General features: G+C 41.3%; 1 protein-coding gene and 1 long non-coding RNA gene across 2 annotated transcripts; both read left to right on the top strand.

The window, feature by feature from the left end:
• The first annotated feature begins 1,047 nt into the window (after nucleotides 1-1,047).
• Nucleotides 1,048-17,900, top strand: atg14 (autophagy related 14). Its single transcript, XM_080414759.1, has 12 exons — nucleotides 1,048-1,384; nucleotides 3,715-3,890; nucleotides 6,014-6,076; nucleotides 7,114-7,156; nucleotides 7,719-7,800; nucleotides 9,003-9,240; nucleotides 11,182-11,411; nucleotides 12,659-12,776; nucleotides 14,296-14,386; nucleotides 15,325-15,410; nucleotides 16,308-16,479; nucleotides 16,732-17,900. Exons 1-12 carry the CDS (start codon nucleotides 1,259-1,261, stop codon nucleotides 16,849-16,851), a joined length of 1,545 nt encoding a protein of 514 aa, XP_080270885.1. The 5' UTR covers nucleotides 1,048-1,258; the 3' UTR covers nucleotides 16,852-17,900.
• A 4,180-nt stretch (nucleotides 17,901-22,080) lies between these two features.
• On the top strand, nucleotides 22,081-24,078 carry LOC308075130. The gene is made up of 3 exons (XR_013932163.1): nucleotides 22,081-22,218; nucleotides 22,533-22,691; nucleotides 24,025-24,078. It is a non-coding gene; the product is annotated as an uncharacterized lncRNA (long non-coding RNA).
• Nucleotides 24,079-25,305: the final 1,227 nt, after the last annotated feature.

Genomic DNA, 25,305 nt, shown 5'->3' with positions numbered 1-25,305 from the left:
CACCAGTCACACCACACAATACGACCACCTCTGTGGAGCAGTGCTGCTTGGGACACGCTGGGCGATGACTGCGGCTTACTGTGTGGACGGGCGCCTTAGGTAACATAAAAACATACTGTAAACACTGGCTACCTCACCACATTTGGTGATTGTCTCATCAATGTGTGGTGTCTGGTTGGTAGATGTGACACTAGTTTAGAAGTATTCTATTGGTTTATTCTATACGTGACCTACACTACAGTGTTGTCTGTCTCCAAGTGATACTGCAGCTCTGATGGCTTCATAGTTTTTTTTGACAACCATACCAGTGTTGTGTAAATGTAAAAAAATTATCTTGGCTAATACTGTTCAGAGTCAGACTATAATGAGGTGCCCCCCCCCTCCCCCTCTGCAGTAACTCTGAAAATCTCCTGCTGAAGACCCATGAACTACAACTTTATGAGCACCATTTACAATTTACTGACATGCCCAAAAATAGGGAAGAGAAGTGGAAAGGATTTTTATTTTATTCAGATTTTTTTGTTTTTGTTTTGTTTGCCTAGCCAAATATCACATGCATTAACGTCTTCATTTAGATTTAGACTGTACAGCCCTCACTTGTTTTTTAATATTTGATTTACTTAACATTCAACATTATTTTTGTGGGTTTAGCGATTTGGGGGGGGAGAGAGAGAGAGAGAGAGAGAGAGAGAGAGAGAGAGAGAGAGAGAGAGAGAGAGAGAGAGAGAGAGAGAGAGAGAGAGAGAGAGAGAGAGAGAGAGAGAGAGAGAGAGTTATGACACGCTTTGATCTCGCCGCAAAGAGGGCCGCTATGGGCTGTAGTTCCAAACAATGGAACTTCCTCTGTGAGATAGAGCGAGCATTTCCGCATTCCATTCTTACAATGGGAGTCAACGCTAGGTGTCGTCACTCTCATATTAGACCACGCTGGTTGAGCCACAGCAGCAGCAGCGTGGCTCCAGACTCCGCCCTTGACAAGTACGTCATCAGATAAACAAAGTGTGTGTCACGTGGTTGGAGGAACCAGGAAGTATTGTGGCAGAGAGGAGGAGGAGAACCGTTAGACTCCGATAACAATAACAACAGTGTTTATTATCAGTATCTCCCTCCTAAAAGACACCTTCTAAAGAACGAACACGACCCTACGTCAACGTAGAGAAGATGAACGTCGTCACGTCGTAGCCACAAATAAGTCCTTAAAAGTCAAGCGTTTTCACGACGTGTTGTTATTGTCGTTAGCATTAGCTTTAGCATTAGCATGGCGGCGGCGTCCTCGTTACTTGCGGACCTCCCGGAGGAGGACGCCTCTCCCCCGGCGTCCCAGCCGGCTGGACGGCCTCCTCCTCACCCCACCACCACCTCCTCCACCACCACACCACCCCCGGTACTGTCTGTCTGTCTGTCACCACCACCATCATGAGACAGTTCATTATCCTACAGCAGTGGTTCTCAAACTTTTTCATGTCAAGGACCCCCGAATTAACACTTATTAGCTTGCGGACCCCCATTTGAAAACATAAGCCAGGGACCCCCATAAGAGAAGATTTCTAGCAGTGATTCTCAATCATTGTAATTTAAGGACCCCCCCAGTTTGACATGCATTAGGCTACGGACCCCCATTTAATGGCATTTCTATCTCTGGGACCCCAATTCATATTGTAAAATCAATGTTAATTTAACTCTGAGAGTGTACAAATGGATGGTTCACACTCAGAGTTACAGACCCATAAGGGTCCATTTGGTTCCTATAAATAATTTAGCTGGGGACCCCCTGGTATCCCCTCAAGTACCCCTGGGGGTCCCCGGACCCCACTTTGAGAACCAATGTCCTACAGAATAACTGCCATTAACTAGCTGTAGAATACAACTCTCATAGAAGTATTTATGATTCTGACGTTTTCAATCTAAAAATAAATACGTCAACGAGAGTTGTATTCTACAGCTAGCCATTAACCATTGGTGGAAAGTTACTATAAGTACATGTACTCAAGTGCTGTACTTCAGTACAGTGTTTTATGCTTTATCTACTCCCACTACATCTCAGAGACATATCTTGCACTTTTTACTCCACTACAGCCTTAGTTATTAGTTCATTTGTTGATTTTTTACAAAAACATACACTAACCACTTCAGCCCCATATACTTGGCTATTTGAAAATAGCAGATCTAAAAGCGACGTGTTTTGAGCTTGTAGATCTGCTATTTTCAAAAGATTTTTAGACATGTTAAAACTTGTGAAATTGGACATTCTGCATAATGAGTACTTTTACTTTTGGTACTTTAAGTATATTTTGATGACAATACTTTTATACTCTTACTGAAGTAAATTTTGATTATTGGGCTTTTACTTGTAATTTCTACATTTCAGTATTGATACTTTTACTGAAGTAACACATCTGAGTACTTCTTCCACCACTGCGATTAACGTTAGTTGTGTTTTTGGCATTGAACATGGGAACATTACTAAATCAGAATGACCATTTATGTTAGCCTTTTAGGTTTTGTAAACAAAATAATTGATCAGGGAAGACATGGCATATAAAACAAATAATTATACACATACATGACTGACAATGTCCAATAAAAATAAATAATTTACTAACTATGGCCAAAACAAGGCATGCATTTTATAATTTGAAACAATTAAAACAATTTTTAGCTGATCTGCAAGCTCATAATGCATCGCATTGTGACCCGTTGTGAGCTTGCAGATCGGCTATTATAACTATTTTTCAACGGATGAATGTATACATATAGAGTTGTAAAGATTCTGATGATTATGCAAAAATAATAATCGTGATTTATATCAGACCAGACAATTACAGTAAGATCAGACCAGACTATTAATGTGCTGATTAAGATGTTAGGTTCATTGTTTACCCGGTATCCTATAGTTTCAATGTACAGTCAGTGGTGTAAAGTAATTATGTACATTTACTCAAGTACTGTACTTAAGTAATATTTTGAGGTATTTCTACATTACTGGAATATTTCCAATTTTCAGTACTTTTACTTCTACTCCACTACATCTCAGAGACAAATATTATACTTTACTCCACTACAATTATTTGCACCCTTTAGTTACTAGTTACTTTGTAGATTTTGATTACCGGTATTATTACAAAACATAGATTAACCACTTCAGCCCTATATACATTTCGGCCATTTGAAAATAGCCGATCTACAAGCTCACAATGCGTCGCAATGCAACACATTGTGAGCTTGTAGATCTGCTATCAAGATTTTTATACATTTTATACATTTGAAAATCAAGTCTTCCGGACTTTTACTTGTAACAGAGTATTTCTACATTGCAGTATTGATACAGTATTTGAGTACTTTTTCCACCACTGCAAGTTATTTTCTTGTCTGTTTAGAGACTGATCCTTGGTCCTTGGTTAGAAATAGCAGATCTACGAGCTCGCTTGTAGATCGGCTATTTCCACTATTAATATTTAAAGTCATTAAATATGCCAGTTATTTCTTTGTATCACATCTATCTGTCACATCTGCCCTGTGCAACTTGAAAGCCTAAAAGCCAAACAGAAATTTTATTCAGTGTTCATGGACAATAACACAATTTAATGTTAATCGCAATTATTTCTGTGACAATTAATCCTCACGTAAAAACGTCATAATCCTAACAGCGCTACTGTAAGTCGCTCTGGGTAAATTAAGAGCGTCTCTGCTAAATGCCCAAATTGTGATTCACAGGCCTACCGCCCCCCAGCCGGGGGCAGCGTGATGGTGGAGTCTGTGGACGACGCCGAGGGTCTGTACGTGGCCGTGGAGCGCTGTCCCCTCTGCAGTACGGCCCGCCGCCGCCTGACCTGCGCCCGCTGCATCCGGGCTGGAGACTTCCAATACATAGACGGGAGAAACCCTGAAAGGTTTGATTACCTCCGAACCCGCCCGCTACCGCTCGGGGAGCCAGTAGAACGTTACACACCAGTGGTTCTCAAACGTTTTAATTTCAATGACCCCCATAACTCTGAGAGTGTATAAAATAATGGACCCATAAGGGTCACTCTCAGAGGCCCCTTTTCCACCAAAAGAACTTTGGTTCCATTCTAGATTCTCGGAACCTTGGTGCTTTCACAGAAGCGGCCACGAACCTCAGAGTTACTACAGGGGGGCCGCCAAATCTTTTTGTGATAGGATATTTAGTTTTTTACATTAACCACTTGAACCCTAGCATCCCTATTCTGAGGAGAACTTTAGCCAAAAATAGCAGATCTACAAGCCTGTAGATCGGCTATTTTCGGCAAAGAGGTTTATTGGTGGCGTAGAGGGGAAAAAAAGACCAGACCAAGTACATAGAAAGGTCAAGTTTACTAAGAATTGACGGTTTAATTTAAGTGGATAAATGTCTGAAAATACACATTATCACAACTAGAGGTGCCGCGATCAAGATGTTTCACTCCCGATCCGATTCCGATCAGGCAGCATCAATACAGATCCGATATGGCACATACTTAAGTCACTGCTGTCTATCTCATCTCACGGCCACGGAGATTGAAGACATGAATAACAACGCAGAGGTTTAGAAAAATGTAATAAAAATCAACTAAAAGCAAGAGTGAAGAAATAAGTCTTAGCTCCCTGACATGTTTACAACCAGTTAGATATTTATGTACCAGGATCCAGCAGCAGGCTTCAGGTTACTTAGCCAATTTGCTGACCCACAGGTGGTACACTCTCCCTCTAGCCTTACATAATGTTTATAACTGAAAATAACTTTGTGATGATGTGTTGTTGATTATCATGCCCTGTTACCAGTGGTGTAAAGTAACGAAGTACATTTACTTAAGTACTGTACTTAAGTACAATTTTGAGGTATTTGTACTTTACTTGAGAATTTCCAATACTTTTACTTCTTCTCCACCACATCTCAGAGGCAAATATTGTACTTTTACTCCACTACAATTACTGTATATGAAAACTTTAGTTACTTTGTAGATTTACATTTTGGCCATTTGAAAATAGATGATCTACAAGCTCACAATGCGTTGCGTTGAAATGGGACATTCTGCACAATGAGTACTTTTACTTTTGGTACTTTAAGTACATTTTGATGCCAATACTTTTGTACTTTTACTCAAGTACATTTTTTATTCCTGGCTTTTACTTGTAACAGAGTATTTCTTTATTGCAGTAGTGATACTTTTACTTCAGTAAGAAATGTGAGTACTTTTTCCACCTCTGTCTGTTACTCGTTTTAGTGTTCTGGCGTGTGTCTGATATGAACCAATACACAGATGGCAGTGCCATGTCCCTTTCATTTTTCCCCCCCCCAACAATATATTTATTTAATTTTTTTTTTTCCAAACAACATTACATTACATAACAGAAAACAAAAAGGGCAATTACATTTAAACATTACAAGACAATCACACAAAATAACAACAAAAGAACAACACATAATGACAATAACATCAGCACTACTCCTCTCCAGGTTCTTCCATTAAATGTGACAGATTATTATTTGCAATATATTGTATAAAACGACCCCACACCTCCTGAAACAACTATTGTTTGTCCTTAAGAATATAAGTAATTCTTTTCCAGAGGTAAACATAAAGACAGTTCCTTGAACCACTGTGCAATGCTTGGTTTGTCTGGCCTCCTCCAGCTTAATGCTATTACTCTTTTTGCTTGTAAAAGACAGATATCTATAAATATTCTCTCATTGTGCTTTATTCTGTGTCCTGTGGCCTCTATCCAACAGGATAGAGGCCTAGCAGAAAGAATTTTGGTTCTGGTACAATGTTAATTAACAAGATCCTCCGTTATTCCTGATTTCCTGCCCAACTTTCCCTCCAAAACTCTTGGACATGACCATAAATAGTGGAACAAATACTTCTATCTTCAGTCATGTCCCTTTCTTGACACAATTCCAAATAAGTACATGACTAATTCTAAATTTGTCAGGAAGCTCTGTTCTTCTTGGCAAGTGACACCAAAGTGTTCATATTCCATGTAAATGATTGATGTGTACTTGTGTTTTGTGTAGATACATTGATAAACTGGAGACACTGAAGAAGCTTCGAGAAGAAAAAGAGCAGCTTCAACAGAGGTAAACGTTGTGCGCGATTCATTTCCACCAGAGATGTGTACATAAATAACTTTTATTTGTAATATTACATCATCTAAAAATAACTTGTATGCAAGGACATTAAATGGCTTTTCATCCTTTTAAGATGAATAGTTCAGAAATGATGTACAGTGTGTTCAGTAATTGACCATTTTGATCTTTGCATAACAAATTGCACCATATATCAGATATCGATGTAGAGATATAAGGTTTCATGGCCTTGTGATATGATTTGACGATGATACAGTGTACGGAGTCATGACAGACAGACAGTTTCTCAATAGCTTCGCATCTCAAATAACCGTACAAATAAATTCTCTTTTGAATGAAACTTGAGGCTATATTTTAATTTCCTTTTTGAAGCACTGTTTTTAAAAAATAAGATTTTTTTTGTTTAGAGTAGCCAATTATTTTGTACCCCCTTTTTCTCCCCAATTTAGTCGTTATGCCAATTAATGCCTCCCCACACACATTTCTGTGTGGTCACTGCTGTTCTATCCCACTGACTCACCTGCCAGTGAGGAGCCCCCACCGGCAGGACGTGGGGCCTTCGTCCTACTCCTCCCGCCCAACACTCCCTGCTGACCGGTGCCAAAGGAGTATGTGCAATGACCAATATCACCCTCCCCGCCCAGCTTCCCTCCCCCGAACACGGGCCAAAGGTGGATTCAAACCCACAACTTCCGTGGTGGTGGGCAGGGACTTAACCACTGCGCCACCCTAGTGCCTTGAAGCACTGTTAGACGGAGTGTGTCAGTACACTTTTAGACAGAGCACTGTTAAACAGAGTGTGTCAGTACCCTTTTAGACAGAGCACTGTTAGACAGAGTGTGTCAGTACTCTTTTAGACAGAGCACTGTTAGACAGAGTGTGTCAGGACACACATGGCTTTGTTTTGTATCTCCCCACAGTGTATAGCTGTGAACAGTATTATTGTGTACCAGGCCTATATGTACAAAACCAAACAACTGAAGTTGCTGAATGAATGTGAAATTGTTTTCACTTTGTTTTTTTTCCAGTGTAATGCAAGCCATGGATGGGAAAATTCAGGCTGATCAGATGGTAAGACAACATTAATCATTAAATTATAAGCGTATAAACCCTATCGTCCATATTCTAAGGCACACCTTTGCTGAGCGTTGTCGATCGGCTATTTTCAGCAAAGGTTTGCCTCAGAATATGGACATTAGGGTTCATACACTTAAAACCTATATACTTCTTTGACCGGGATCCCCCTAAGTTCTGTACTTGGGCCACTCCTTATTTCCCCCCTCTACACCAAATGTCTTCACTGAAAATAGCAGGTGTACAAAGAATGTACAAAGAAAATGCATCCAGTTGTGACGTGTTGTGAGCTTGTAGATCTCCTATTTTCACAGAACGTTTTCCTATTGTGACCAATCGGGATTGATTATTAATCGATTATTTTATAAAATGATCGATATTCTTTTTAAATAATTGATTTAACTGATTAGTTCGATTAACTGATGTTCCCCTATTATTGCAGTCTATTGGGGCTAGAGCAGGTATACTAGAAACAGTGTGGATGTTCCAGACCAGAGGTGAGAAGCAGTTGAACCTCAGATGGCTAATGAAGTGTGTGATTCTGACCCCTTTGTCCCAGAAATGGAAGATCATGTCCTGTAAGATGAAAATTGAACAGCTGAAAGAAGCTATCTGCTGTGGGAACGAAGAGGTGAAAACATGTGAGTTTACCTCTATATACAATATATACTTTTAACCCATTCAATCCGTGAACGCATCTGTGTCATTTTAGATTTCTTTGGCTATTCAAAAATAGATATACAAGCTCACAGATATACAAGCTCATAGCACAGCACCATAGCCGCGCTATGAGCTTGTAGATCTGCTATTTTTGAAAAATAATCTGGAAAATGTGTACAAATCTTTGAATATATATATATTTAAAGTGAACATTTGTAACTCAAGTCTTTGCTATGTTGTTCCAGAAGCAAAGATTGGAGTTACAAATGTTTTGAACGCTTTGAAAGACATATATATTCAAAGATTTACACAAATTGTCAAGATTTTTCAAAAATAGCAGATCTACAAGCTCATAGCGCGGCACTCGGTGCCGTGCTATGAGCTTGTAGATCTGCTATTTTTGAATAGCCAAATAAAAGTTAAAATGACACAGAGGCTTTCCCGGTCTTAATGGGTTAACCCATTGATACCTGGAATGCATCTGTGTCACTTTAGATTTCTTTAGGCTATTCAAAAATAGCAGATATACAAGCTCATAGCGCGGCACCGAGTGCCGCGCTATGAACTTGTAGATCTGCTATTTTTGAAAAATCGAGGAAAAAAAAATTGGGGTTTTTTTTCAAAATCTTTTTAGGATTTAGAAGACATTTCTAGAATATTCTCAGGTCTTAAAGGGTTAAACAAAGAATGATGTCAAAGTCAAGCAGATGAAGACATTTGAAGCCACAACCAGGAAGGTTCACGGTCAAAGGTCATGATACCCCTCCCCTCGGTTCCCCTCTGTCTGCATCAGTGGTGGAAGAAGTACTCACATTTTGTACTTAAGTAAAAAGTAGCAATACCATAATATAAAAATACTCTGTTACAAGTAAAAGGCCTGTGTTCAAGATGTTACTTGAGTAAAAGTGCAAAAGTACTGGCATCAAAATATACTTAAAGTATCAAAAGTACAAAAATGTTTGAAAATAGCAGATCTGCAAGCTCACAACACGCCGCGATGCGACCACCCACTCACTCACACACACACACACACACACACACACACACACACACACACACACACACACACACACACACACACACACACACACACACACACACACACACACACACACACACACAAGTTATAGTATGTATAAGTATATGCGTATAGTATATGTGTTCCTTCTTCTTCTCTTTCTAGGTAAGGAGCTGCTTTTGCGCTCCGGAGAGGAGAGTCAGAGGCTGCAGCGGCGAGCGGGGAGACACCAGGAGAAGCGAGACAAGATCGAACGCCACAACCGCCGCCTGGGGGAGGTGCTGGAGAGGAGGAGGAAGGAGTTTCTGGCTCGCCTGGAGCTTCTGTCTCAGGTCCGAAGGGACAACATTTTGGAGCTGACCACGCACATCTTCTCTCTGCAGGAGGACAAGCAAGGCAGCAGGTACTGCAGCAACTCACATTCATCAGTGCCTCTCAAACTGGGGTCTGACGGGGACCCCCATAGGTCATTGAGGGGGTTCTAGGCGGTCCCCCCCAGCTGTATTAGTAAATACAGCATCAAAATCACATGGATTGACTCAGAGCTCATAAATCTATCTCCTGGTTATCAACCACCCCTATATTCGGAGATAGTTCAGTACAAGGGCAAATGTTCTCTGAATGTGGTGTTCCAGCAAAGAATGTATACAGATAAGCGGCCACCTGCCCAGCATTCAAGTATCAAGGTGGTCTAATTTGATTTGTATCCTCTGGGTTCACATGTCATCTCCGGAACTCTGTGTTCAACGCCGTCTCTTTCTAAAAGGGTTTTGTGATACAGGGTAAAGATACATCAGACAGTGTAATAGTTCTTCAAATTAAAGAGATTAAAATAAAAGTCCCTGTCAGTAATCTCCCCACCATTCTGATTCTTGATAACATAATATAATTTAGATAGGTGGATAAAGGGTTGTACAGGCCCTTCTCGACCTTGACAGCCTCCTGCTGTTCGGTCTTTGGACTTCCTTTACGACCCAATGGATGGAGCCCATGTTCTTAAACTGTAGACAAGCTACACTTTACGTGAATATTGCCAGACAGCCGTTCAAGCCAAAAGACGGACGATGCCAGAATTTACAGCTGAATCTGAACCTGAAAATATCCAAGTATGGCCTGATAAGTCATACTCATGAATATTCCCAGAGACAGCTATTCAAGCCAAAAGACGGACAATGCAAGAAATATTAGCTGAATGTGAATCTGCAGTATTCTAAGTATAGCAGTAGATGCCTCCTCGTAAAGACTCATTCTCCTCTGGGCAGGAGTGCCCCGTCTCTCTTTGGGGTTGGAATCCTCTCTCGCACCCGTTGTGCAGAACGTTTTTTATCCCCTGATGACCTTGTCAATAGTACAACCCACCTTATTCCTTCTACAGTACCTATCACCTGTCTAACACCCGTGTCATGCTCAAACTACCCACCACGTTGAACTGGATTTAAAGTCATAATGATACTATGGCCTTGAACATGCAAAGCTTCAAACTTACACATGATGTAATTGTTAAAGGTTACAGTTAGAGATGCTTCGAGCGATCGGCAAACAATCGGCCGATAATGCCTCTATTGGCTTTGATCGGGACATTCGATCAAGGGTAAATTCATCGATCCGATCGCCATTGTATGGAGGAGTATTCTCTCTTGGTAAAACATAGTTGAATGGAGAACTATTGTCTCTCGGTAAAACACCGTAGATGTAGAAATGTAACGCACAGTATCTCTCAGGCTGCAGCTCCTAACTCCCCCCTACACACACACACACACACACACACACACACACACACACACACACACACACACACACACACACACACACACACACACACACACACACACACACACACACACACACACACACACACACACACACACACACACACACACACACACACACAGTGCTGACACAGAGAGAGGGAGACGTAGGAGGAGAACTAGCCCTGGTCTCAAAAGATCACCCAGGCCACGTTTCGAATGGTTTATGAAATGCAATTACAAAACTGTTGAGTTAATCTAAGCAAGTACTGATCCTCTACTTTCATGTCATCGCTGTCACCTTGTATCGCCCAATTTCATATTTTCTTTGGACTAAATGATAACTACATTGGATGCAGGGGAACACAGGTCAGTTTTTCCCATTTCCTGAAAAGTAACTTTTTCCTCCTGACAGCAATGATATGAAATTGGGGGAAAAAACTCAAATGCTAAAAATGTTTGCTGACCATCTAGTTTCTGTGGTCTGTCTGGAATGAGCTTGACACCCCTGCTTTAACCTCATGGAAAGATCATTGAAGTTGTATCTTCTCTTCTTGTAATACCCCCCCCCCCCCTCCTCTCTTCCTGCCCCTCAGAGACCCCGCCGACGTGTTGGCAGAGTGTGACATGGCGCTGACCTCCAGCACGGTGAGCGAGCTGGCGGAGGCTCGGAGAACCACATACCTGTCTGGCCGCTGGGTCTGGGACGATCAGAACGGAGAAACGAGCATCAGCATCACGGGTCCGCCGGTCACCCTGCCGAGCAACGGAGACTGCTCCACCTATTACAGCTGGGTGGAGGAGAAGAGCACCAGCCAAGGACCAGGTGACACCTACACAGAAGAATTATCTTTAACTTCAAGCTGCACATAGGCCTGACACAATTATTACATAATCGTGTAATCACAATTATTTGAGATAATCGCAATTATTTTGCATAATCCTCATAATCGTTGAGATAAAAAAAAAAAGCAGAAACAGACATTTCTGCTATGTTTAAATATTTTTTAAGTATAAAATGATTAAATGTGTCAGTAATTTCTTTGTATATTTTAAGTTATTTGTTATCTGCCGTGTGCAATTTTTGATTACGAAGCCTTAAAGGCAATCTTAAATACAAATTTGATTCACATGTTCCAATGTTCAATGCCAAAAACACAATGGAATCGTTCATCGCAATTATTTGTGACAATTAATCGTAAACTTGAATTTGTAATGGTGACGGCCCTAGCTGCACACTGTAACTCCAGGGCTCAGTGTCCACAGAAAGTGCTTTAAGAGCGGAGGCTTGAGCTGACCTGTCATCTGCATCACAAATAGCTTATAGCTGAGACATCGGTAAACATGGACTTCTCATGGTTGGGATAACGAATCAACGTCGGGTCGTACATTTTCAGGTTGTCGGACACAGCCAGGAGCGGTGATCGGCACACTGATGTCTCTACCATAGAGACATGCATGGCAGACAGGCGTCCGCCACAATTGTATACTTACTTAATCCTTAGAACATAAGACTGTGACTATGTGCTTCCATCTGGTCCTATCCTGTGCAGCATGTTGTGACTCACCCCATGTTAGGTTCTGAGGTCACAGTTCTTAGCCAGGTTGTTTGTGGCCTCCCTTGTTTCCTCTTTCCAGTTGAGGTCCATCTCAAGGCTGCTTCAGGAATGCGGTTCTGGTCCATTCTAAGGACATGTCCGAGCCATCTGAGTTGTCTGTGTTTAATTTCCACAATTGTATAAGTTATATTGTTGTATTTTAACATACTCTCACCGTACAGATTGGTCAAAGTAACATTTTACTCACTAAAGAAGGAGCTTTAACCACATGAACCCTAGTGTCCCTATTCTGGGGTGAACATTCTGTGAAAATAGCCAATCTACAAGAGCTTGTAGATCGGCTATTTTTGGTGAGGATATTCAGTGTAGAGGAAGGGAGGCAATGCAGACTCCAGTCAACTAAGTATAAGGTTTAAGATGTTGACCCTAATTCTAAAATATGTGTGTGTGCGTGCGTGTGCGTGTGCGTGTGTGTGTGTGTGTGTGCGTGCCTGCATGTGTCCGTGTCCAACAGAGCTGGACCATATAAATCCTGCTCACACCATCAGCGCAGCACTGTGCTACGCCACCCAGCTAGCTAACATCCTTTCTCACATACTGGATGTCAACCTGCCCAAGAAGCTCTGTAACAGGTAAACACACTAACCAATTAACTAAGTAACTGACTAACTAACTAGTACATGTCTAATAGTGACTTATATAACCACATGAACACTAGCATTCCAATTCTCAGACTCTCATAGACTCTAAACATATTTAGTGTAGAGTGAAAACAGGCAGGGAGCCTAGTATAGAGCCCGTGGGAATATGGTCAACTAAGTATAGAGTTTTAGTGGTTGAGATAATAAACAAGTCCTTCAAGAACTAGAACAATCCTTGATTCCGCGGCTTGATAGTTAATTTTACACGGTCATTAATAATCAACCTAAAATGACTAGTTATCAAGCAAAAATAGATTAAGTTTTAATAATCAAGTAAAATCCTTTATGAAATAGATACAATTAATTGTTATACCATTCTAAAACACAGTGGAACCTAGTAATTGAGTCAATGTTACTGGTTATAAATAGAGATGGTCCGATCAGGCCAAAAGGCAATAATAATATTAGGCTTGTCGTTCAGGATGGGAAATAAAGTTGTCCTTTTGAGGAGAAGTGGAACTTAGAAGAGAGTGACCAACTCTTTACAGGGAATTACTTGATATCTAGGCTACAGAAAACGTTCAGTTGAATATTAAACACACAGACACAGCTGCCATTAATCAACGAGCCATCGTTAACCTGCTTGGAAGTCTCTCTGTCTCTCTGTGCATGCCTGTGTGAGGGGGAGTTCAGCAGCAGGCGCAGCTCTGCCCTGAGAGAGAGAATACTTCTCCGTACGACGGTGCTGTGAGCTTGTATATCTGCTACTTTTGAATAGCCAACGTCTAAAATGACCCGGATGCTTTCCCGGTTTGAATGGGTTAAATATCGTTGCTGTCCGGCAGAAACCAGCTAACTCCATTTTTCAGCTTTTGCATTTTTTTCCATAAATCAGTGCTATTGAACACCCTTTACGTCTGTGTGTTGATTAAAACAATATTGAACCTATGAAAAGTATTAAAAAGCGCTTCCTCAAACTTTCTGCTAAACCAGCCACCAGTCCACCAAAGGGGGGTGGAGTTAGCTGGTTTTGCTGACTCCAGGCTCCACCCCCTTTTGACCTCCAACCTCATTGTGAGCTTGGAGGTTCATTTATGTTCTTATCAATGATGAACAAAACCTCCTAACTCCACTTTTTGTTTTGTTTTTGTCATTTCCTGAAAAATGAACATTTTGGAGTTGGCTGGTTTCTGCCGGACAGCAGAGATATATAACTTCATGTTGATTTTACATGATCACAATCATTTGAACACCTTCATCCATATTTTATACGTTGGCTATTCAAAATAGCAAGTATACAAAGCTTGTGTTTTCAAAAGCATTTCTTAACACAAATCTTCTTTTCTGGGGGGTCCCTGGCACAAAACATTTTCAGATGGGGGTCCGCGGCCAAATACATATGAATTTGGGGGTCCTTGGCACGAGAACGACTGAGCTAATGGACTAAACGGTTAACAAATGAACCAGTGAAGTTAGTGGTTTGATGAAGGTGTCTGTGTGTTTGTTCTAGTGAGTTCTGTGGAGAGAACCTGAGCCGCTACCGTTTCACCAGAACTCTGACCAAACTCAACACCAACATACTACATCTCTGCTTCTCACAGGTAACACACTGCTGTGGGCGGGTGCATGTACACAAGGTAGCTTGTCTCGGCATTGTAGTATATTGCTGTTCATGTATGGTTACCTGCAGGGCAGGAATTTGACCCTCAGTTTGGCCTTGTGCCCCTCATGCCCTGAGGCCCACAGTGGCCTTAATGCCCGAGCTGACTGTACCACTTTCTCCTCCGTTTCTTTCTTGTCAATATGTAGACACCAGTGTGTCTTTCTTCACTTTGATTTGTGCAGGGCTGAGCATGCATCAGATTGTAAATACCATAATTTATTTATTTCACTGCAGATAGTCTTTAAAATCATCCTCCACCCATACATTCAATTAATTCTTTCAATGGACTAAAATCTTGTTTTATTTGATGGCCTTCCTGCCCTGGCATTTGGCCTTTGTGCCCTCATAAAATGGATAACACCAAAGGCCAAGTGGCCGTGCTCCTAAAATGACAAAAGTCCAGGCCTGTATGTAATTCTCATTTCATTTACTTTTCTGTTGTCCTTTTTGCAAGCTTGCTTTGTTTCTTGTTTGAGCTCTGTATGCCTCCGAAAGTCAGAATAAGCCTCAGTAACAGTAACTAGTGTTTCTTATTTTCTTATATGTGCAGTTTGTGCACTATAGTTTTACATTTACCAGCTCAGTTGCCTTGTGGTTAGAGTGTCTGCGCTGAGATTGGGAGTTCGGGGTTCAATCCCCCGACCTGCTTGGCACTCAAGGGTCTGATCAGGCGTTAGTCCAGTGGTACAGTGGACACGGAGCGGGGTGGAGTGGCGCCCCACCAGCTGTTTGAGCTGTACGCGCCCGCACATGCGCATGTGTGCAGTTACTGCTTTCTTTAGTACACCATGGGGTTAGGGTTGAAAAATGGCAAACAAGATGTAAAAATATATTTTTTAATTAATTGATTTTGTGTGTGTGTGTGTGTGTGCGTAGCATGTTGACAGTGAGAAGCTCCACCCCCAACACACGCTGAGGAACCTCATGTTCCTGGTCGCCCTCGACAACCCCAGTCTGGGCAGGTAGGTTGGATGCGGGTGTCGCTCTCAATATACTCTGGGCAAGGCAGTGTGGTTGCAGCGTTTTTTCTTCACTCTATAGTCTACAAAGAAGACCATAACATGTTTCTTCAGCCATTTCAATACGTACAGGAGTGCACTGTAAGTGAGAAGGACTATTGAACACATGTAGGTGAAGGTGAAGGTAATCGAGTAGAGTGGTGAAGAGGCCAGAGTAGGGCAAAATAGATGGTGTCTGTGCAGCAACAGTGACACCCACTGGTCAAATAAGGCACTAGAAAATGGCATTTGATTTTTTTTAAATACAAGCTGAATACATTATTATTTCCACTCTTTACAGGCACAGTAAACAATTGCACTAAGCCTAAACATAACTAAAAAACAACTTAAAGGGATATTTCACTTTCAAACATGTTTGTGGTCATTTTAACATCTACTCAGGCTTTTGTGAGCATCCCAGACAGTTCTTAAGTTGCTTGATCCAGCATTTAGATCAGACACGTCCCCTTCCTATACAAATCCATTAACTTCAAACTCCATTTTAACCATGTTAGATTCATTGAAAAAACACGTCCGTGGTTCATTTAATATGGTTATATTACACACCCATAGTCAGATGGTGTAAGGACAGCAGGGCTACCTGAGGTGTTGATAAAAAAGACTGAGATGAATGTTACACGCTATGACTTTTTCATCTCCAGGACCCCAATCTAAACCGTAAGATTCTCTATTAATTTAACCTCTGGTGGGCCCTGGACCCCACGTTGAGATCCAATGCGAAACATAGGGTGGTTGATGCCTAATTCTTAAGCCTATGTGCACGACAGTGCCTAAGGCATATCAATTTGGGAGTAAAAAAAATAAAAGTTGAGAATTCATGTGTGTGTGTGTGTGTGTTAGGACGGGGCCATTCGAGGTGAGTCCAGACCTGGAGGAGTCGATGGAGTTTGTGTTGCCAGAGGAGGGCGGAGCTGAGGAGAGTGGAGAGGATGAGGTGACCGACGAGGAGACGGACCTGGGGACCGACTGGGAGACTGTCCCCAGCCCACGCTTCTGTGACATGCCCTCACAGGTACGACCTCACGCATGACACCAGGGGTGCAACACTTAATCCAACTAATTAATATAATCCATTATAAAAAATAAATCAATAATTTAATAAAATCTATTAATAATCTCTCCACATTTTGATCCTGTCATAGGGAAAATGTTTCAGAAAATGTCAACAAACAAAAACAATAGTGAAAGTAGACGATCTACAAATCTGTATTTGTACTACGATTTGACCTGAACTTAAGCTCTGTCTGTCCTCTCTGTCCGTCAGCCCATGGAGGTGTCTCAGAGTATGCAGGTCTCGCAGCCAGCAGTCAATTCTGGAGGGATGATTTCATCCGCCGCTGCGTCCGTTTCATCCTGGTTCCGAGCTTATACTGGACAGCGCTGACACACACACACAAATATGTAAAGAAATATATATTATTAACTAGCGTGGGTTTGGAATGGACCTGGACTGGTTATTCTGGGTACAGAGGGCTGGTTGTTGACTAAACCAGAAGTTCCAAAACGTTTTTGTTTTAATTTCAAGGACCCCCAGTTTGGTATGCATTAGGGCCGCATGGATCCTAACGATCAATAATTTATCTGGGGACCTCCTCAAGGACGCCCAGGGGTCCCCGGACCCCACTTTGAGAACCACTGGACTAAACTCTGGCCAGACTGGAGTAGGGCAACTTAGCATTCAAACATTGACCTGTCTGTCTGTCTGTCTGTCTGTCCATCAATAAGGGAAGTCTAGTTTTTATTTAGTTTTATTTGTCTGCATGACGGGGAAAAGAAAAGGCCATGAAAGGTGTCACTCTGTCACCAAGCGTCTCCAGCTGTTCTCTTGTCAGTTTGAAACCTTGTATCTCCATAGTTCAGCTTTTTATGTTTTGTTTTTTGTCTCATAAATGAACGCCTATTGTATACCATGTCAGACTCGTAAGACAGTGTCACGCATTTTTTTTTGCCAATAATGACATTGGCGACAAGTGTGTCTGTGAGTTTTACACATATTTAACCGATGAAAAGTATTAAGATATTGTTCCTGAATAATAACTACATTGGATCCAATGGAACACAGGTTGTTGTTTTTTTTTGTTTTATCATTTCTTCAAAAGTAACGGTTTTGGACATACAAGGTTTCCACCTGACAGCGACGATATGTAGTTTCATATTTTAATGTAAACACATATGAAGTGGCTTAGTTATGATCATCCATGTAAAATTGTATATTATAAAACAGCGATTCTAAACCTTTTATATTTTATTTCAACGTCTCCCAGTTTGATATGCACCAGGCCACGGATCCCCATTTGATAACATTTTCTTACCTCTGGGACCCAAGTCGACATTGTTAAATCCTCAGCGTTAATTTAACTCTGAGAGTTTACAAATGGAACCAAATGGAGCCATAAGGGTCCAGTCGGTTCTTTTTGTACACTCAGAGTTACAGACCCACAAGAGTTCCATTTGGACCCCCAGTGGGGGCACGGACCCGACGTTGGAAAAACTTTCTTTCGTATTCACAGCCGCTTACTTTCTTTGCTGGGCGACCCGATGGCGCTTGTTGCTATGGACACCGTAACGAACAAACGCGTCACGCGTCCGCCATCGGATTGATGACTTCCTTTTCCGCGTGTTTGACGTGGAAACGCAACATTGCTGTAAATAGAGAATGTCTGTTCTATACATTTTATTTCTATGGTTCTAAATCATAAGACATTATTACATCAACGTCACCTCCATATTGGCAGGGGACACTTTGCCATAACTCCACTGCAAGACATGATGCTTGAGTTGCTTCTTGCTTGAGACTACACCTTTTTTTCTGATTTACAACCAGTTACTATCTAAACTCTTTATTTCTCCCCTTCAGTAATACCAATTGGTATTGTATTTAAATTGGTTGGAAAGCCTGATTAGTCACCTTTACAACGAGGTACAACTTGTAAGGATTGTGCATTCGTGTAATGAGCAACACTGATAAAGGTGTGGGTAAGGCCCCCCAAAAAATGTGCCAAAATCCCTTGCAATATTGTTCTGTTTTCTGAGCTTCAAGTGCTGGAAGGTGTGTGCCAGTCACCTGCAGCATGTGTCCTGCAACTTTGTTGAGTTTGTATGTGCTCCAAGCTTCAACATGCCACGTTTGTCCCTTCAGGATAAGGCCTGTGCAATAGGGCAACTGGGGGATATTTTTTTTGGGGGGGGGGGGGGTCCTACCCACACAGTTGGTTTAACAGACATGCAAACTTGTAGCTTTTCAGCTACAATAGCCGTTTTGAATCCAAATAGGCCAATTGTGTGACACCTTTTTCACCTCGGGCTGTTTGCATGCCTTTGCTCATTCTACCAATGCATGATCCTTACATGGTGTACGTTAGTGATGAGCGGGTCGACCCGTAACCCGCGGGTCAACCCGCGGCGCGGGTGGGTCGAGTCAGGATTTCAGAGGAAATTATGCGGGCTACGGGTGAGCGGGTCAGCCGCTCTCACACGCAAAAAAAAAAAAAAAAAACCTATTTTGAACAACATGCTTGTTTATTCAGCCCATGACAATGTTGTGCTACTGTAGACATTTAAAGGGACTTTGGGTACTTAAAAGAGCGCTATATAATATATATTCATATTCCCACCGCGGGTCGCGGGGCGGGTTGAGCCATAGATTTATATGGGGTCGCGGGTTGAGGCGGGTTGGGTTCCGTCGCGGGTTGGGGCGGGGCGGGTCATGAGAAAACCTGACCCGCACATCACTAGTGTACGTCGTAAAGGTGACTAATCAGGCGTTCCAACTATATAAAATACAATACCAATTGGTATAATTTGAAGGGGAGAAATAATCAATGAATGTAAGAAAGTTTGTTTTGGTATGAAAATCCACATGTTTAAGTGAACCACTTGAACCCTAAAACAAACGCCAGGGTACCGAGGCTTCTTGAACCCTAGCATCCCCTAAACAACCCTAACATTCGGCAAAAATAGCCAATCCCACAAGCTCACAGTAAGTCGCGACACGTGAGTTTGTAGATTGGCAATGTTCGGCGAAGATGATTAGTGTAGAGCTCTTGGGAACATGGTCGGCTAAATGTTGGGGTTAACCAGATATCCTGTGTCACACCGGCATGTCTGACATTTATAACAAACCATGCCATGCTTGAGAATGGGTTGAGAATACAGCGGGTTGTGATGGTTCTAATTATTGGAGAGACTGCTTGTTTCAATGGGCAGACATACATGGGGCATACATGCATTTAGGAGGCACGGCTTCACCCTGCCAACATGGCTCACACATCGCTCCATCGTTGTTTCTACATGTATCTGGCTGGTATTTTGTACCATATCAGTTTGGTGACTAAGGATGCCGATATTGCAGATTGTTTTCTTTTTTCCCCACAAATATTGTGAAGTTTTGTTTTAAAATAGATTCTTATGCACATTGTTATTAAAGAAGTTAATTATCCTGTGTAATTAAAAATGTGTTCATGTGTGTGAATGCATAAAGAACATTTCAGCATTAGATCGTCGTCGGTAAGAGTGCTTAAACACATGTACCCTCCCCGTCGTCCCTATTCTGGGGCAAACATTCAGTGTAATTTGCAGATCTGCAAGCCCTACGTGGCGCTTCAAGGGCTTGTAGGGCTAAATGTAAAACAGGATAAATAAACATATGATGACCGATATGTCGTGCACCCCTAGATGTTATCATTATTGATATTGAGGTAGGCTATTTGGTCAAAAATATTGTGACATTTCATTGTCCATATGGCCCAGCCCTGCTGCACTCTGACACCACTGCATACAGTGGTGGACAGTAACAGTAAGTACATTTATTTGAGTAGTGTATTTAAGTGAATTTTACTCCATTACATTTCAAAGACAAATGTTGTACTTAAGTTTTGACTCCACAACATTTCAAGGAAGGGAAAAGGTACATAATGAATTAACCACTTCGACCTGCTTCAAATAATTTAAATAGACCTAAAAGTTCAGAGCTTGTTGATCTGCTATTTTAACTGATGTTTATATTATTTGAAATTTTCTGGAAAATGAAAAATTACTGTTAATAAAACATCTACTGATGCACAAACTTGGACACATCATCAGTGTTGTTTCCTGGAGTCACTGGGTGTTTCGAGTCTTGCAACAGACACCCTCCTCCAGACGACCCGACCGAGGCTGATCAGCAGACATGCAAAAGTGTCACTTTTCAGCTACAGTCACCTTTTTGAACCCAAATAGGGCAATTGTGTGACACCTGACCCGAAAGAAAACATGTTGTCACCTTTTTCACCTCGGGGCTGTTTGCATGCCTGGATCAGACCCCGGCCTGTGTCCAAGTGGCATGCTACTGCCTCCACTGTCTCTTGTGGGCAGGTGAGATGTTAGCAGCAGGTGATGGCGACACTAGGCTCTAGGCACTGTGTTGCCTCTGGGCCTGGCTCCTCCTTAGTCTGACCAGAAGTGAGCATTCTTATGTGCGTTGCGTCGTCGTTGCTGGTGGCATTAGCTACCAATCTATTTAATGTCCAAAGTGACAACAGCATCTATTGTTTTGGTAATCTGAAACTAATAAGTGACTTAAAAAATACAATACAAAGGTTAGAAATAAAAATAAATCTGTTTGCTCAATGAAAGTAAATATGGGTGCAGAGTAAAAATGTTCCAACAGGTGGTTTTAACCAATAACCTAAATGTCAGTTGTGTGTGTCATAATGAACCCTGATCATCTTCTTGTAAATCTAGTTAGTAGATTCAGTCATTCTATCAGGGCTAGAGGCGTTTGCTGTGGATTTTCATCTATTGACCTGCCAGCTCTTCCTTCAACGTTAAATATAACCTCAAACTTTCCACAAATGTGAAAAGCCTGGTGGTGCAGCAGTAAGGGAGAAGAATCACAACCTAAAGGTTGGGGGTTTGAAACTGGGTCCTGGTAAGGCTTTACTTTTGGTCTTTTTAAGGCGAGGAGCATGGAGGCAGCCCACCTCCCTCCTCACGCCCTATTTTAGCTCCGGTAAGAGAGGGAAGAGCTTAAGAAATGTGCATATTAACCAAAGCAGTCTTTCTATTTAATGGTTTTTTTCCCCCCATCACACATTTGCTCACTGTTTTTTTTATTGAGTTTTGTTGTATTACAGTATCAGTTTGATTTAGTTGTTTGAGTTTTGAATACAAAGTTTTTTGTATATAATACAAGGTTTTTTTCCCCCCATCACACATTTGCTCACTGTTTTTTTTATTGAGTTTTGTTGTATTACAGTATCAGTTTGATTTAGTTGTTTGAGTTTTGAAGTCTACAAAATAGTGATGGACTTTGTCTCCATCACTGAACATAAAATTATAAAAGTCCAGGGAGGCAAACCTTTATGTATGTGTGATAGCAGAAAGTCACTATTACATTAGTTTGAGGTTACTGTATTTACCCAATGGATAGCCACTGATGTGTTGAAGACACGACAAGAACTGAAAAACAGTATCCTTAATATAATAAGGTAACATAATGTTCAACATGGATGCATGAAATTTCCCTTTAATCAGGTCAGTTTATCTTGCAGCAATAGATGACCATTGCAGGTGCAGTTATGTTACTTGTGACCTTTCCTTATCTTTTATGTATGTTTTATTGAACAAACTATTGGTGGTCTCTGCAGGTGGGTATTGTACGAGGGCTCATAGCTACCATTGTCACCAGATCCTGCTCCAGCCCAGTGAGGTTGGTGATTGGTGCAAGTTTAGCAGCTGGCAGCGGATTGGATCCCTACGACCATTAGTTCAGGTATGGAGTCATCTACAATTCTCACTAGTGAGTGATCATGTTTCTTCACTATACAATTTCCAAAAATGTATCTGTTTTTCTTTTTTTCCTTTCTTTATTTTGGTGCATTTTTTTTAATGATAGGATGGGGACAATTTGTTTTTATATCTCAAAACCAAACTGTTAATAGTATTCATCAGAATATTTCATATTTTGATATATTTGTTAGCACAAATGTTTTATAATTTCATTAAATACTCCCTTCACAGATCACCAGACCGCAATCATTTTAAATATATGTTTATACAAAATGAATGTGATCTCCACTCCAACAGAAACAAATGTACTTCTGCCTGCGGAGCAAGGAGACAGGCTGTGTGATGACCCTGACAGGAACCCTGGATGACATCAAACTGATGAGACTACAGGCCCTGGAGGAGACCGGGGCAGTGGACCACGTCTGGCTCTACCAGGGTGGGCTGCTATCCTGCAAGGTGCGTACATTGATCAATGACTGGTCATGGTTAGCTACAGCAGTTGTTCTCAAACCTTTTCATGTCAAGGGCCTTGGTCATTGAATGCTTTGTAAATTATGTTTAGGACCTTGAAATCTATTCTATGGGAGACCGGGAGACAATTGTAGGGTGTACAGGACTGGTGTGATGTATTTTCTTTTCTTTGTTTTGGTTAATAATCGGGTAGCAGAGTTTTGTATGAGTTGTAGTCTGTCTATGGCTTGTTTTGGTAGTCCTGTGAGTAGTGCATTACAGTAATCTAGGCGGCAGGTGATGAAGGCATGGATAACTTTTTCTGCATCTGGTTTGTGACAGGAAGGGTTGGACCTTTGCTACATTTCTGAGATGAGATTACTTTATTGATGTGAGATGTCAGTATCTCAATTTGTTACATAGAAGCTCAAGAATTAGTACAAAATTACAGTGTAGCTTTAAGCAGACACAAGTAGAATCTTTTAGATTAAAAGTGGTGTGTCCAAAAATCATGGAACTGATAGTGGTGTTGGAAGGTTAGGTTCCAAGCATAGAGGTTCCAAGTGCAGCTCTGTGTTGGAATTTGTGATTGTAATGTGAAACCTATTATAACTTTGCACTCTGTAACCTCTACCTCTAGTCTTTTCTTTCTCCTGGATCTGTGAACTCTACTAATTCATAAGAACAAATGATGAATATTCATGTCCATAAAGGAAAACCTGTTTTAATGTTAATTCATCAATGTCATTTCACAGCACTTTAATTCCTTAGAGTTTCAAATTGTGTAAAAATCATAAAATGGACTAAAACTGAGAAAAATGGGGAATATCGCAAAAACATCCAAGGTTGAAGAAGTCAGTAAATGCATACACAATTGTGCAAATGTTAACAATAAATGGACCTTTACAAAATGACCTTGGATTTCCTCATGCGCATTTACATCTCTGCTGATTCTTAATTATTCTTCTCATTCCATTTGTCAGCATATTTGCATTTAAGAAAAATAATCAACCACAAACAAAGTCACTAATTTCCCAAACAGTGGGTCGGGACCCATTTTCATAATTTTTTCAAAAGATGTTTTAAAATTTAAAAAATCATATTGTTTCATACATTAAAAAGTAGTTGTAACATTTTTCAAAATAATTGCATACTATGTAAAAAAAATCCATAAATGGAAGAAGTGATAATAGCTCACATTGTGAGCTTGTAGATCTTCTATTTTCACTAGCTTGGGTCCCTGGGAGACATCAGATTTCTCGTTTGGGAACCACTGCCCTAATGTCCCTGTTTGTCTCTGTGTCTGTCTCTCTCTCTCTCTCCACCTCCGTGTGTGTAGCTGGTAGAGGACTGTTGTCTGGAGACCACCAGCAACGTGATGATGGCTGGCAGCGTGGCAAGGACAGCCAGCTGTGGAGCATCACCGTGGACGGCCTGGTTCGGTGCCACCTCAAACCTGAGCTGGTCCTGGAGATTAAAGGTATCACTGGCTTATCGAGCTGTACTGTACTGTATGCTTCTAAAGTTGCTTTTGTTGATTAAATACCAATAATGTGTGAGGCATCATGTTAGAGGGAAATACTTACTAGTTGTGTCAACCTGGCATCCCTATTTGAAATGTAAAAAAGAAAAAGGTCTTAAAATTGCTGATCTACAAGCTCACAACGCTTCACGATACAACACATTGTGAGCTTGTAGCTATTCGTCATACAACGAAGTAGGTAGGGCTTAAGTGGTTAATATGGTAACAGTAATCAGTGCATCTATTAAGTTTGAGCGTGACTTGGTTTCAGTCCTACTAGAAGGAATGCGAGCCGGGTGCATGGCTCAGGATCATCTAATGGGCCTAGCTGATGAAGGCATAGAGTCCTGATTGCCTTGTTGCCTCTTTACTTTTCAAGTAAAATAAAAGAAGTATCTGAGAGACACAATGTGAGTGCTGGCATCAATCTCTTCATTGTTAGTTTCAGTCTTAACCCAATGTCACCATCTCCTGGTGTGTTGGTGAGGAGCAGTTGTACAGCACTAAAGATATCAGGGTTGTCTCAAACCTGAATTTCACTGAAGGGTCAGTGATGTACAACAGGATTCCAAGGCAGCACCTACTGTACAGTGATAATAATGATCTAACGTCAACAACACATCATGTATCGGCAGGATAGTTTGCAACAATGCCTATCTATCATTCTATCCATCATCCTATCCGTCCCGTTCCCTCAGGTCCAGTGACCTCCTGGTGCAAGCTCCGAACCTGGGGTGACAGGGCTTTCTCTGTTGCTGCCCCCTCCCTCCCCAACCATATCAGAGACGCCCCACTTTTTTTTCTTTCTCTCTTTTATCCTCCCTTATGTAAAGCAACTTTGAGAACTTAGAAAAGCGCTACAGTATATAATTCTGAGGTATTATTATGACTGGTATCTAAAGTGTGTTTATGCATGGTGTATGTTTTTTATGGTGCATTTTGGGAATTCTTTAGAGAGCTGAAATTCCATTCATCTACAATGATGTTGGCCTCAGCAATGTGTCGAAGTGTCCCTGAGCAATGCAAATCCAAATGCTTAGTGACAAAAAGGAGTACCACAAAAAGGATAACCACACTTAAACGCTCTATACTGTGTCA

This window comes from Gymnoscopelus braueri, assembly GCF_963280865.1.
Source record: "Gymnoscopelus braueri genome assembly, chromosome: 19".
NCBI lineage: Eukaryota > Metazoa > Chordata > Actinopteri > Myctophiformes > Myctophidae > Gymnoscopelus > Gymnoscopelus braueri.
This window is presented reverse-complemented; position numbering and strand designations above follow the sequence as displayed.